This window comes from Podarcis filfolensis, assembly GCF_964270895.1.
Source record: "Podarcis filfolensis genome assembly, chromosome: 14".
Taxonomy (NCBI): Eukaryota; Metazoa; Chordata; class Lepidosauria; order Squamata; family Lacertidae; genus Podarcis; species Podarcis filfolensis.
In genome coordinates, this window is record NC_139616.1 from 25,630,805 (window position 1) to 25,646,255 (window position 15,451).

The following is a 15,451-nucleotide window of genomic DNA, read 5'->3' on the forward strand; positions in this document are numbered from 1 at the left end:
TACTCCTTCTGGCAGGCATTTCAGGTTGTTTCGCAAATGATAAAAATGGATAAGCTGATGAAAAAGGGATCTAGCAGAGGAACACAGCAACAAAACAGGTCTCAAGATCACTGTCTAATACTCTGGATCAATTAAGTTAGAAATAGCAATAAGCCCCCTGGCTTGTTTCTGACTATTACGTTTGAAATCACCACTTCAACATTTCTACGGTGTGTTTTCAACAACTGCATTAACTTTTTAAGAAACAAAGCAAGGGATAGAGTGCCATGCAGAGTTCCATGTATGCCTCCATCTCTCGGATGTTAAATGTGTGTGTACAGAGGAGAGTCAAGTGTCAGAATGTATCTATCCATCACTGCTTCCGCTCCGGCCCAAATGTTTTCTGCTGTTCTCTTTACTGGAGCCAGAAATTGTGACCTTACCCATGTGCATGATTCAAAGGCTAGATGAGAACAAGGTAAAACTACAGGTAGGAATAGCTGAATAATTACCTTTAGGCCAACCTGAGAAACAAACCTTCCCAAGAGGCCGAATTCATTTAATGGTTCCTAAAAACTCAATCTTGCGGGTGTCAATGGTCATGCTTGATTATTTGCGGCAGTGTTTTATGAAAAAGCAATAAGGCTGCATGGGGCATTTACGGAGGGGTGGAAGCGAACAATAAATGGGCTCAGTTCTTTGAGGGAAGGTCCCTTTGGTGGACGCGGCCACTGAACGCTTTGCACATATCTCTGTGCCTTTTGCTGTTTGAAACTGCAAGAGAGGGAAGGCACACTAAAACATTTCCATCTTTGCTGCAGCAAGAATGGCACAATGACAAGAACCAAATCCTTTGGTTGTAGAAAAGACAGCAGTTGCAGCCACTGTTAATAGATTAGCCTAGACAAGTGATTTCCAAGCCGCGTTCCAGAGAGCCTCAAGTTCCCTTGGAAACTTTTTGGTGGTTCTTCCATGAGAAGTTCACTAATGGGACACAATCTTGCTGACTTCCCTTTTCTGTGTACAATTGGCACAGGGGCATGTCAGGTGTGCTTCCAGGGCACATGCACAACCCACACAGGGCAACAGGTGTGCCCCAACAGGCCTGTTCAGTGCCTCCCATGAACAAAATGTTTATTTTTCAATATTTCTATCCCATTAGGAAGAGCATTCTGACCATAAAAGCTGTTTGACAGTAGAACATACCACAATAGAAGGTGGTGGAGATTTTTTAAGCAGAGGTTGGATGCCCATCTATCAGGGGTTATTTAGTTGTGATTCCTGTGTTTCAGGGGGTTGGACTAGATGACCCTTGGGGTTCCTTCCAACTTCACAATTCTATGATTCTTTCACTAGGGGACCTCACACTAAAAGCATAGAAATAGACAATCTGTACCATGCCGAAGGATGCAAGGTCCCATAGTAGACAAGTTGATTCAGAAAGAGCTCCTCGAAGGCAGGAAGCTTTGAAACCTACCAGAGCAGCCACTTTTCAAGCCACAATCACAGGAAAACTCAGTCCACAAAGACTTGTGAGGCTGCAGCCTCATATCATGTGTAGCTGTGGTAGTACTTTGTGGACAGTCAGCATCGCTCACTCTTCTGGAAACCAAGGGCGCTGACCTAGGATTCAGGCGCTTACTGGCAAGTTCAGGATGTGCCATTAAAGATGATTTGGGTGCTCTTGTGCAACAAACCTGCCCTCCCCAAAATTGGAGCTTTTGCAGTAAGGAAAGTGAAAGTGCAGTGGAAAGTGTGGGGTAACAACCCCTTGATGCAGTGCCTTATAACCTCCTCGCAAACAAATGAGTGGATGCTCATGAAATAGCTGACACCATCTGCAGACTTTGTGCCAGCAAATCAGGAAGAATGCTCAGTAAACAGGTTGCCTGGAGGTGACCCAAATCTTTCAAAGATCCTCATCCTACAATTCTTAACATTCAGCCACAAATAGAAATTGGGGAAAAGCTTTGTAAGTTCTGTCTTAGCAGCTAGTTTTTCTAGAGGGCTGCTTTGAGGAGAATGGTGCCCATTTCCTCAGCATGTCTCCTTCCGCACTCCTTTCTTGCCTCTAGGAAAGGTCTTCAGGGGTTAGATTTGGCCCTGGGAGGCTCAGGTGCTGATCCCTGCTGTAGTTCACAGGTGATGTGTAATTGCATTTTTCACTTGTTTCTCAATAGAGCTTGATCATTTTAATCCTGCACCTTCCTAATAAATTTTAATGTTTTGTATATTATTATATACTGGGGGTAACATGCAGCCTGTTAGTATGGAGAACTTGCTGAGCAGCTGTGTGTTTGCGTGTGATCAAAGGTGTTAAGGAAACAGATCAAAGGATGCTGGGGAATAACTCTTGGATCACAGGCACAATTGTCCCTCTCAGTCCGGGAGGCTTACCTTCTCTGGGCACCTTTTGAAGGCTCAGCTGGCCCAATCCACACCTCTAAGGGCTCTCGGGCATCCCTCCTCAAGCAGAGGGGCTGCAACCAGAACTGAAGCTGACAAACCACCTCATGTACACTTTTCATTTTTGTTCCTGCAGTTTTGGATTTATTTAACCCTGTTCTGGGTTTTAAAATATATATTATACTGCCATGTTGGGCAAAAGATTCCTACATTGCAGGAGGTTGGACTAGATGACACTTGTGGTCCCTTCCAACTCTACAATTCTGTGATTCCATGAAACACCCAGAATTCCTCCAGACATGCTGATACCTCCCTTTTATTCATGGGGTTGTGGTTCTGCCATTTTGGCTGCCTATGTGTTGACACTCAGCCTGTGAAGTTGAGAAATAGAGGAAGAATTGCCAGAAACAGAAACAACCCCGCAGGCCTTGGATATAGGAAAGTTACTAATCAGCTGTGTGTTTGTGTGATCAAAGGCATTAAGTGAAAGAATCAGAGGATTCTGGGGAATAACTTGGATCCTACTCAACGCTGCAGTATTGCAAAGGATCTTGAAGTGCCCCTAAAAATTCTGCCACTCTGGTCAAGTGTGGGGGGTGCAGATTCCACCCCCTTTGGTCAAAGAGTTCAGCTCTGCACCTGGAGGGCTGTCACTTCCACAAATTAAATACTAGGGAGTGAGTTTAAAGTTCAGCTGCCTCCCTCCTTCCCCACCCCACCCCAACACCTTGCTCAGATTTTCTGCTGCTGTGCTTTCCTTGTTATGCTTGAGCTCCTTGCTGACGAGTACTAATAGCAAAATGCCAAGTGAGGGCCTGTTTGGGGTTTACCACATATTAAACATTCTGAACTTGTCCTTTTGCTCATAGATTGGGCATAATTAATAATTAAACAGCTTCTGTTGTAATGGGTTGACCTTCCTGAACTGTTCATTATTCACAAGGCAAAGGCATCACTCAAAACATCCCTCTCCCCCACCACACACACACATTGCCCTTCTCTGTACTCAAAACTGGAGATATACAAAGCGCTTGGGTTGGTTTTCCTTCTCTCTCTCTTTTCTTCTACTCCCTTTCTCTCTCTTTTTAATGCCGTAACTTGGGCTGCCCCCAGGATTAGTCTCTTAAAGTTGAGGCTGGGTAAAATAAGAAAGGAAGCAAACTGGTATATCTTGGAGAGCTGGTGTGGGGCTTTTGGAGGGCCTTAACAGAAGAACGTAAGGAGAGGTCTGCAGCAACCCAAAGGAGGCCCATTTAGTCCAGCATCCGGTTCTTACAGTGGCCAACCAGATGCCCCAGTAGGTAGCAAGCAGGACCTGAGCGCAACAGCACTCTCCCCTCCTTTCCAGAAATATATTGCCTCTGACAGTGGAGGTAGAACATAGCCATCAGCTTAGTAGCCATTGATAGACAAATTCATGGAAGTAAGGCTAATTTGTGTGGTGGACTCCTCCCTTCTTATTAACCACCACTTTCGTAACTCACACTTCTGCCAAAGTCTGCAGTTCAAATCTTGCTTCGGTCTCAAGCTCTCACTGAGTTAAACCAAGCCAGTGCTCTCTCTCCTTCTCAGGGTTTGGCAAAGTGGTCTGCAGTCAGCAAACGCAGGTCTCCCCCTTGTTGCTTAGCCCAGACCAGAAAGTTAGTCTGACCTGGTGCATTCACCTTTTACACCTCTGTGCTGTGGGTGCAAAAAGACTTGGAGTTCCCTCCTTCGGCCAGAAGCGGGCGGTGGTGTGCAGGCAGATCCTCAGCCAAAACCACTCCTACTCGCCCCCCGGGCTTGGCCTCTAGCCCAAAACCCACTCTGGAGCCAAGTCCTGACACACACACACACCTGCAATGTGAGAACGGTGACATCGTTCTACCTGACAGGGCTGTTAGCAAGATTCCTGAAAGAAAGTATGTAAAGGGCTTTGCACACTTGACCTGCGCCATGACGGCTCGTCATCCTTGCTGAATAAGTGCACGTGCTTCTTGTGCGAAGCCTCTTTCTGGTGGTGGTGTTAGCAAGAGCCACGAGATACAAGTGGCAGCTGTACCTTCTGCGACTCATTCAGCTGCCAGGTTCAGAGTTGCCCTCCCCACATGGCAGAATCCTCAAAAGTGTGTGTCAAAGGCAGCCCCTCAGAACACTGTCGCCTTTTACTCTTCAGTTACTTTTGATTTAATTGTATTTTGCTGCAATTTCCGATTGTTTGAATCGGAAACAAAGCCTTAATAAGAGTTCTAGTTAATTTTCTGTCTTGTAATTACCACTCTCATTTTTCTGATAATTGGCCGCCGCAATTATATGTATATTTACTAATCACGTCAGCAGCTCGGTGGTCGCTTCTCCCTGCCGCCATTGATAATGATATGCGCGCATGTATTGTGAAGCTGGCTTTTATCATCATCATCATCTCCTCTCCTCTTCTTCTGTTTCTTCTTCTTTTTTTTTTAATTCCCCCCACCCCTCCTTCCCGCACCACATCAAAGCTATTTCCCTTGCAACCCTCCATAATGAACCCCACACATGCATTTGACACAGTTGTGTGCGAGAGAAATTGTTTGGCTCCCACCAAATGCTGCACGCTCTGAGTTTCTTGCCTGCAGCACTGGAAGGTTGTATGTGATGATATATGACTCTTGCAAATGGCCAAAGCACTCCAAAGCACGGCAAGATTAAAATAAGTCATTCCTTTGTTAATTTAAATAGGTGCATGCATCATACTTTGCAAAGCACTCAGGGACGGGGTGGGGGGAGATGGTGGGGGGCAGGGAAAACGGTGGCAAAAGCTGCCGAAAGGTATTTTTAATAGCAAATGAGAATAGATGAGAACGGAGTCATTTGCAGCTGACTCCTGTTTTATGTGGTTCTCTTGTTCCAACTGTAGGTCTAATGAGATGACTGTTAAAGTACTCCGCAGTGCAATTTCATTACATCCTGAGCTGTTACACTATAAACACTGGCAAGTCTCTCTGTCATTCTTGGGGGGCGGGGGGGGGGAGAGAGATGGCAGAAACTCTCCTCAATTTGTAAATCCCTATTTTGCTGATGAAATATTCCTCTTTGAAAAATAATACGGATGTTTCTTGAGTTTTTTTAAATGCATTTGGTAGCCTTGTGTTTTGATAGATTTGTTGTTCATTGGCTCAACTTGCAATTTACTATTTTTTTAAAAAAAATTATTTAGTTCTCCATATACCCCCCTGGCCTCTCCTGCTTAACTCTAACAAGATTTGAGATTGCTAAGTGTAAATAAATAGCAACTATGATGCAGGAAGCAAAGGTCAACACAAGAATAATTTCCCAGCTCTTTGTTAATTACAAGACCATTTGGGTGTTACTTAAATAATCATTAATTTCTCATTTACACTTTCCCTACCTTCTTTTCTGCCCCGTGGCTATCATTGTCCCTTTTTACCTCCCCTTGGTCTTATTTCTACGTATTCTTACCCGTTGTATAACACTCATTACTTCTAAATGCAGGATTTCTGACACATTCTCACGGCTTCACCCTCTCTCTCCCCACACGTACACAGTCTGGTATTTGAAATCAACATCATCCCCTGCTTGCTTTCCATCTGAAATCAACTATACAATTAACAAATTGCACTTTCACTTTCTGATGTTGTTGTTCTTGTTGTCTCCCTCCTTTCTCTCCCGCCTCCCCCCATTGCCCCCACCTGCCCAATCCAAACTCAATTGCAGGAATCGCCTGTCCTTCCGGTTGGGGAGTTCTCAGAGCCGTTTGTACACTTCATCACTCAATGGTAAGCTTCGTTTGCAAATGTGCCGTGCCCTCAATGTAAATGATACATGCCATTAACTCCACAGTACCACAGGACCTTATGGCTTTCCCTGCATCCTTCCAGAGACGCCAGGGACTTGGCAGGCCTTGGGCAGCTGGGCCAGCAAAGCTGAGCAAACTGTTTAAATTATGTAAACGTTATTTACACAAAGGGTCATAAAAGCACTTCAGAGGGAGAGTTTTTACCCCCCGCCCCTGTTTTAATAAACGGTTGGGGATCTTGGGTGTATTCTCAAGGAATTGGTGTGTGCGTGTGTGTGTTTGTGTTTTAAATCACTCGGAAAAATAAGGATGACAGATAATCATATTTATAACTCCATTATTCAGGCATTCTCATATTCCTTAGGAAAGCAGGCAACCTTTTTAAATGGGGTAAACAATGCACTTGATTAATTCATGGGCTTTTCATTTAGAAGTGGTTTTATGGAGTTCTTCTTTGGGAGGGTACTCTTCTCAGTAAGGGCCGTATTTTAAACCACACCGTAGGGCATGTTTTGCTTCTTCCAGACAAACTGCCTCATTCAGTGGAAGGCCACTAAAATTAACTAGGGTGTTTTTTTTAATATAAAAAAAGGAATCTAGTTTTAAAAAGGAATCTCCTGAGCACCAAAAGGTTAAAGATCTAAGTACAACCTATTACAATGAAGGCATGTTTTAATGTCTCATTTATAGAGAAAGCTTAATAAGCAGGCGATAAAGGATGAGAGAGAGAGATTGAGCTTGGTCTAAATGATTTGGGTTTAATGGAGAACAATTGCCTTTTTTATCCTGTCAAGATGAACTTTCTGGACAAAAACTGTCAATGGACATAATTCAACAGTGCAAAGCAAGCACACAACCCCTAAGCTTCTAGGCAAACTGAGTAGGTGATCTCTTTTATGAGAACTGTTGGATTCAGACATGTTTCCTTGCAGAAGCTGGAGATGGAGGAGGATGCTCAACACTGCACAGAATTAGGCCATCCATTAGCTACTATGATAGGAATCCATGTGTAAAAATATATGGATACTCACCATCAAAACTGATTCCCAGAAAACACTCATAGGTTCCTTGGTTCTAAATCCCCTTTTCTTTGGAAATAAAAGTTTGATTGCCAGCCACAAATTTACTACCAAAGAAGTGTCCAGGAATCGGCTCCTTACGCAAAGAGGCATTTGGATACATTCAGATTATGCGAATTTACACTAATGCGAGAGAACCTTCTCTAGAGTGTCCCAAAGGATGATGTTCTGACAGAAGAATTAACAGTGTGACTTTACAGTTAATTGAAATAATAAATACAAGGCTTATGTTTATTATAAGACTGATCCAGTTTCGGGTAGATTAGGTTTTTACGCTGCAGCCATAATTGTGGGTGATCTATCCTGCTCTTGCTAACCGAGGTGCAGGGGGCTGTACCTTTCTGCCTCTTCCCAGAGATTAATCTGAAAACATATCGTTTTTATATATTTTTAATTGAGGCAGGAGGAGGGCTAACCTCTATAGAAATGTCCACAGATGTCAGGCTGAAGCATAAATGATGGCAGATAATAGCCTTGTTCTCCCACGAGATCCAGCTACTTTGGAATGTCAGATTAAGAGGGTTGCCAAGGCGGCTTTGAATGGCTTGCAAGAATGCAACCCTCCGTTGGGCTGTGCATGGCTATTAGTTACAACGGGAGCGATCCACCAAGTGCTCCTGCTGCTGACTTGTCCTCCTTTAAATTCTTTGGAGCTTGTGCTGCATGGTTATTTATGAAACAGACAAAGATTACACAGCAGCAGTGCCTGGTGCCATTAAAACTGCACAGGGCAACTATAGATCTTCCAAGGGCCACTGTGTTCTCTGCAAGCTCTCAAGTTGTGCCAAGTGGGACTGCCCAGGTCACACGCTATGCTATGCTACATGTTTTAGGCACATAGCAAGCTGCTTTCTGTTGAGTCGGAACAATTGCTCCAGTCTAGCTCAATGTTTTCAACCCTGGCAGCAGATCTCCAAGGTTTCTGGCAGGGATCTGTCCCAGCTGTGGAGATGCTATCAGGGATTGAACCTGAGATCTTCTGCACGGGAAAATTTTGCTATATCAACGAGCTATAGCTTCTTTTTTTAACCTCTCAGAAGAGTGGTTGACTTGCACAAACTGGTGTAGCCTAGGGGTTAAGAGTGTGAGCTGTAAGCCAGATGGGCTCCAACCTCCCAGTTCAAATCTCACTGCAACCACAGGTTCACCAGCTCACCTTAGGGTGCTATTCTATCCATCTCCCTCCTCCAACAGGGATACCCGTAATAATATTGGCCCCACAGGGCTGTTGTAAGAGTTCCTGAAGTATTAATATGTGCAAATTGTTTTTAAAAGCTTGATAATAACAACAACAATTTTATTATATATACCCCACCTGTATGTAAATGCTTATTGTGGTAAGTACCCTAACATGGGAGGAGACATAAGTTGGTTGCCATCGCTTCCTTGGTCAGGATAGGGAGATAACAGAGACAAAATCTGAGACTGCTGAACAAACTCTTGAGCTGCGGTGTTTGGGGGGTTTGTTGAGAGTTGGGGATTGTTGCTGGGGGTTTTTATATCTTTATTTTATATCTTGTGGTTTATATGGAAATTGTTCGGTTTGGTCGTATATTTTTTAACTCTTTCTTTATTGTTTATGACTGCTTTTGTTACATTGTATTTATGTATTTCCCCCCCATGTTATAAACTGCCTTGAGCATGGTTTGAACCATGGAAAGGCGACATACAAATAAAATTCTGTATGTCTGTATGAAGTAGAGGTGCATGTAGCACATTGCACAGCAGCAAACCTGAGTTGGCCAATCACAGGCCCCTAGTGAGTAAACTTGCGTAACACCTATTTGTCTCGCACTACACATTTCACATGTGTATGCCTAAGAGGATCTAAGTGAACACCTAAAAACGTAATGTGTGTGAAATGCCCCGGCAACAAGCAAACTGGGAGGAAGGGTGGGTGGTCCAGGGGTTGCCAAAGTGTTGTGTCCCCTCCCTCCACTGAAATTAGCCTTGCAAATAGCACAGGCTGCAGTGTGGGGCCGTTGTGGAGTGCCTGGTGGTGCCCACCTTAATTCATGGTGGCAGAAGCAGTCAAGTTAAAGCCTTCTGTAGGGTGGGGTTGGGGTTGGTTTTCTTCATTAACTGTTGGTCATCTGTAATAAGAGACTTTTAAAAAAATAAATCTTCAGCATTCCAAGATAATGAAGTAAATGACTAGTGCTTTTTCACACCGAATCTGGGTTCTGTTTTTTGTTGTTGCTGCACAGCATGAGAAAGCAGCCAAAGGAACGCCCAGCCCCTGAAGAGTTAATGGTAAGTAAATCTTCAGGCTTCTCATTACAACACAAACAAGAAAAGTTTTGCTGATTTATGACATGCAGAAGTTTGTTGGGGGTGTTTTTCCTCCATAAGTTAACTAACATTAAATCTAAATTTTGCTTCCAGCTCTGACAGCCAGCAGACGTTGGCGTAACGCACATAAGCTTCTATCTTGGTTTCAGAATCATAACGGTGGTTATGGGACACATTTTGTTTGAAAGGTCTCTTGATCAAAGCAAGATGCTGTCTGTATTAGGAATTACTCAGATTTCTTCTTTAATTTACTGAATTATTTCTTTTTAAAAAAACTTTTAAAAACTGAATTCTACAGTAGTTTTTATAAATTTGTATCCACCCTTATAGTATACACTGGCAGTGTTCTATAATCCTGTTACAAAGCTGATCTTGGGGTTTCTCTGGAACTTTTTCATGATTAGATGTGACGTTCTTCCTCACCAAATTGCCAAGAGAAATGTCTTCATTTCTACAGGTTGCCCTTTGTCCTTTTTTTTCTTCTTTCATTTTTTAAAGTCCTTTATTTTGCTTTTAGGTTTACAGTCATGCTCTCTGACGTGATCAGTGCATAACAATTCACTAAATACAATGGCAAGAGCAGAAACATCATAAACAACAAATCTCATTAATGGTCTTTTCCTTTCTAAGTTGCCCTTTGTTTCTGCCCATGTTGAACTTTGTATAATAATGAAACATTTTTATTTTATTTTATTTTATTCAAACAAAATCCCTTCAATACACTTTTACCCATAGATCACCTTTGTTCTTGATAGGTCAGATAGGTTCGTTTACTTTCCCAGTAGAGAACTGGGAGGAAGCTAAGATGAGTTATGTTTTCCCAACAGAATGAAATAACCATGGCCAAGAGTCACAGATTTATTTATTAAGTAAACTTTATTGAATTTTTGTAGAAGTATGTTAGACTATTGCACTGAATGCCACAGAATTGAACACCAGGGGCGGGGGGGGGGGCAGGGGTTTGGCCTGCATTCCTCAAACAGCTGTGTACTCTACCACTTTTATTGATTGAAAAACATTTATATAAGGCTTAGTGTTTTAGAAATCTCTGAGCAGTGTGCAGTCTAAAAAATAAACAATCCACCATTAAAAAAATTAAAACAAAAGCCAAATCACAACCTAGGACCAGTAAAACAGCAAATAAAAACACATCAAAGCAGATAAAAGTGAATAAAACAGAAATTCATTAACAAATAAAACAGGATCTGGGCAAAAAGAAGAGTCTCCGCCAAAACGTCTAAAGCAACGGAGGGTTGCCGCCTCACCTGTGGCAGAGGCAAGGACATTCCTGAAACAATGCTCCAAAGGAGATTTCAATACGGCAGGAGCGAAGTGTGTGTGAAAAAGGAAAAAGTCTAAAATGCCGCTGTGCTAGTTGAGGCCCTAGAGATGCCACCTCCCTCTGCAACTCTTCCTCTGCATGGGCATCACGTTTGTCAGATATGTGACCATGTTTATAAATCTGGATGTGAGTAATTTCTGATACTGCTGAAGAGAGCTGTTAAGCAATTGCAGAAATACCTTCGTGAGGAGGAACTTTGTATTTTCCCCCACACCGTCCATTCTGTCTCTGGGTAGTGATGGTTGAGGCTGCCTTAATTTGCCGCTCTCTCTTTTTTTATTAACTTTTGATGGTTGGAAGGTTCCTGCACTTAGTCACATCTGAGAGAACTTGGAACAGGTTCTAGAGATGGAGATGCATTTACCTGATGCGTTGTTATTATTCTATGGCTGGGTAGCTTGACTATTAAACCAACAGAATGGGGTTTCATAAAACCTGTATCTCTTTGTAAATGCATGTTTTCCGTGATGCAATAGGCCTGCCACTTATAAATAAAACATCTGCAGATCGCACTTCCAACCCTCAGTATATATGTGCGTGTTCGGAAGCTGTAACACCACTCCAGGGTGTAAAGTCATAAAGACGGAGGCCAAGGGGTGAGTGCCTATAGGAACAACGACATAGAGTTATATATCTTTCCAACTACCTGCCCTGAAGTGCCGGGTCCTACTCATAAGACAGTATCTTCTCCCATCCCCCCCTTTAATAATTTTTTTAAAAAGGCACAATGGCTTTTTAAAAAAAGACTCTCTCTCTCTCTCTCTCTCTCTATCTATCTATCTATCTATATATATATATAAAAATTAACACTTGCTTCCACGTTGCTTTCCCTTCACTGCAAATGGCTTCTGAAGCCTGGCCACTCAGTATTGAAAGGGGCCTCTGACTGTGTTGAGAAGTCTGATTGATGCCCTGCTTGATACCACAGTCATAGACCCAAAAGAGAAGGGGGTTGTTGCTTGTGCAGAGACCCCAACGGCTCTTGCACAGACGTTCCTGGTGCATTGTGTCCTGGATTTTGTTTTGTCATCAGATACTTCCTTGCTTATGGCTCCAGAGATCGGGTCACTTGGACCTAATCAGGACTGCCTTGTTCATGGTGACCCATGACAGGCCCTTCTCAGTGGCCGTTCCGGCAAGTAACTCTGCAGGCATTGGGGTTACCAGAAAGAGAGAAGTGGCAGTAAGTGATCTGGACAGTGGAACAAGGGATGGGCAAGACTTTTAAAAGCTTCATGGATAAAAGAGTCTTTCTTTCTCTCTCTTTCTCTCTCTGGCTTTGTAATGTTATTGTTGGCATCCGTCTGTTTTGAGAGACAATGGATTGTGCCTCCAGGGATGAAGTCAAACCCTCTACATTAGAAGCGTTGAGGTTACCTCCCTGGAGCACAAGCTTGGACAGTGTATGGAAGTCCTGGGCTGCTCAGACAACAAGACCCCCCCTCTCAGCCTCCCTGATGTGGTCCAAAGGAAAGCAGAGCAATATGTTGGGCACCAGCTTGGCTGCAGGAGTTGCCAGAACGAGGCACCACCCAACCATCTTAGGGACTCCACTCTGGATTTGTGTAGGGTTTACTCCTTAGCCTTTTCTTCTCCCAAAGATATCCCACAAGGCAGCCGAGATTTAGAGTCAAGAGTTTTCCTTCTCCTAGATGGGCTACTTTCCCAGATTGACGAGGCCCATCTGCTCCTCACTTCTCTCTACAGTAAGTGCAGAAACTGCCTTCTTGACCATTGGACCCACAATTAGTGTTGTCTGCTCAATCTGCCAGAGCCTGTCTTTGCATGCAATGGAAGTCCCTAATTCACTCTTTAAAAGCTTCCTCTGATTCTTTGTACTCAAACACACAGAAAGAAAAAGACAGAGAAGAAACAAAGACCAAAAGCACTGTGTACTACCAAATCTTATTTCTGCTGCTGTCCTATTGCATTTCAATCCATTTTAAATGGGGCTTGTGCAGCAAAACCTCCTGGTGGAATGTGGCCAAGGCCAACTCCTAGTGGAAATGATGCTACTAACTTAGATGGGAGCTGCATCAGGATGGGAGGTTATAATAAACCCTTAAAAACTTGGCTTTCTGAAATGCATATAATAATTTAGCGATCATTAACTGAGAGTGGGAAAAGACGGGAGCTCAGCTATCTTCAAAGCTGCCACCCGTTAATTATACTAAATTGCCTGCATGGTCCCAATACCTCGAATGGCTAATACCCAGAGAACTGGAAGCATCTATTTTTATCCCTCCTCTCACTGCTTATGAATGACTTACAAATGACCTACAGCAGCTTTCACCAACCTGTCACCTTTCAGGTGCTTTGGAGTACAGCTCCCTGGGACTGATGGGAGTTGCAGTCCAAAAACATCTGGAAGGCACCAGATCCTTGGTCCACCTTGGTCCCCACCCTGCACTCAGCTCTCACCCATGACTCCTAGAAGCTGTCATCATGTGACAGCGGCCACACAACTTTGACAGGCCAGCTTAACCAGGTGCAGGTAGCCAATGAGTCTCAAAGAGTGTTCATATAAGCTCCATGTAAACACAAAGCAAAAGACCCTGAAAATCAGTGAGATAATTCACCTTGAGCCAAGTGCCTGATAAAATATACAGTGGTACCTCGGGTTACAGACTCCGCTAACCCAGAAATATTACCTCAGGTTAAGAACTTTGCTTCAGGATGAGAACAGAAATCGTGCTCCGACAGCGCAGCAGCAGCGGGAGGCCCCATTAGCTAAAGTAGTGCTTCAGGTTAAGAACGGTTTCAGGTTAAGAATGGACATCTGGAACGAATTAAGTACTTAACACGAGGTACCACTGTCTGACACTTGACTGCAAAACTATCCCAGACTTGGACATGCAAGAACCTATTCTATGTATTTATTATTTTATCCTATTAGTATCATGTCCTTTCTCCAAGGAGCTTGGGATAGTGACATTTATCCCATTCTGCCCTCACAACAGCCCTACAAGGTCATTTAGGTTGAGAATGTCTGACTGGCCCAAGGCCCAAGCTTCATGCCCAAGTCTCCCTGTTCCAAGTCAGTCACTATCTGCTTCACCACACTTTTTAGATATTTTGCCTGATGAAGACTTCTGTGGAACTTGAAAGCTTGCGTCATTCTTGTTCTATTTGAGCAAGTAAAAAAGAGCCATCATTTCATTCATCCTGCATGCTTATAGGTGGGAATCATTTTTCGTTTCTTTAAAGCACTTTTTCTACCTGGATATCAGGATAGAATCCACAAGTTCTCAGAAAAATATGCAAAGATTTGTTTACACTACTGCACCTCCATTTAAAATCTAAATCAGGCTTTGGCTTGGTGGGAGAGTCACTTTTATCTGATGGAGGTGTGTTCTCCAGGTGTGGCTGAATGCCACAGGAATTCACATGGGACAGGAGGCTATACATTTGCGCACTCCAACCCAGACGCCGTCGATCTCGGCCTCAGTGGCACCGTTTTCCTGAAGCTTTCAGTTCCTAAGCTCTATTTAATGGAATCTATGCATAGTAAGTAACCGGGTCAGAGAGAGGCAGCCTTCCCCTGTTTGAGATCAATCGCTGGCTAATACTTTATCTAGGTCACTTTATTATCTCATGGCAATGCGTTCCCATTCGCCTCCTCCTTTTGTAAGACACACTTCAGCTGTGGGGAAAGTGCGTTATCGCATACATATTAAAAACATATACCCATTCTATCTGTATGTAAATGTGCGAGGCACAGCTGGATATTGCCAAGGAGTTTGATTTACTAATGGTTATTATCTGTTCTCGCTGTTCAGTGGCAGAGAGTGTTTCAGCAAGCATGCTAACATGGAAATTGTCTCCCAGTAGCACCGGCCTGCTTTTGAGAATTGTTTAAAAAGATGGCCCCGTTTTCTGGGGCTTTTGCATGGCTGTGTTTTTTCAGATGCTGTTGCGGTCCCTTGGTGGGTTTCCTAGTGAAGCGTGTACTATTGATAGAAAGTTAAGAGCAAACCAGAGTGTTTCTTAAGGCCGTTCCTCATCTGAAGCACCCTCCGCTGCAGGACCCCGTCAGCTCAGCCCATAGCAGAATGGCAGCTTAGCCATCACTCCTCCTCCTCCTCCTCCTTCCTGGTACCCACAGAAGTCAAGACCTGGCACTCGGGCTCTCTTTTACCCTCAGTAACAAGGGCTTCCTCTTCTCCCTCCACTCCTACCAAACACTTCCAACGAGGATTCCTGCCAGATTGTGCCCCAGAGAAGCACAGTGCAGCAGTCCAGCATTCACCCATCCCTTGCAGTGCAGGAAGCAAGGTGAGCTGGGAGGCATCTGAGCAGGAAGCATTGGTGCATGAGATTACAAACGCTGCACCAAATTTTTATGAGGTTTGATTTGTCCTGCAGAAGTTGCCATTTGGGGGTTGGATATGAAAGGATTGGCATTCATAAGCCTTACATTCCACTCTTCACACACACACACACACACACACACACACACACACACACGTACGTATTATAGTCCTTGTTTCTTTGAATTTGCTTCAGTGCCTTGTTTTTTTTTAACTTGAAAAGGCTCCTTTGCTGCAGGATCCCAGCCAGTCAGGGATCACATAGTGA

At 43.7% G+C, this 15,451-nt stretch overlaps 1 protein-coding gene across 8 annotated transcripts in view; it reads left to right on the top strand.

Moving 5' to 3' along the window:
* The window catches only part of MAP2K5 (mitogen-activated protein kinase kinase 5), a 933,658-nt gene that overhangs the window by 95,468 nt on the left and 822,739 nt on the right, over positions 1–15,451 (top strand). For 4 of the 8 annotated variants that reach the window (XM_083586768.1, XM_083586767.1, XM_083586769.1 and 1 more), the window contains 2 exons: positions 6,079–6,140; positions 9,447–9,492. The exons of 1 other annotated variant lie outside the window; for it this stretch is intronic. In XM_083586768.1, the coding sequence (XP_083442894.1) occupies positions 6,079–6,140; positions 9,447–9,492 (108 nt within the window). Of the gene's footprint in view, positions 1–5,260; positions 5,336–6,078; positions 6,141–9,446; positions 9,493–15,451 lie in introns of those variants that run through there. 3 more of the 8 variants (XR_014541672.1, XR_014541674.1, XR_014541673.1) reach the window with 2 other exon arrangements.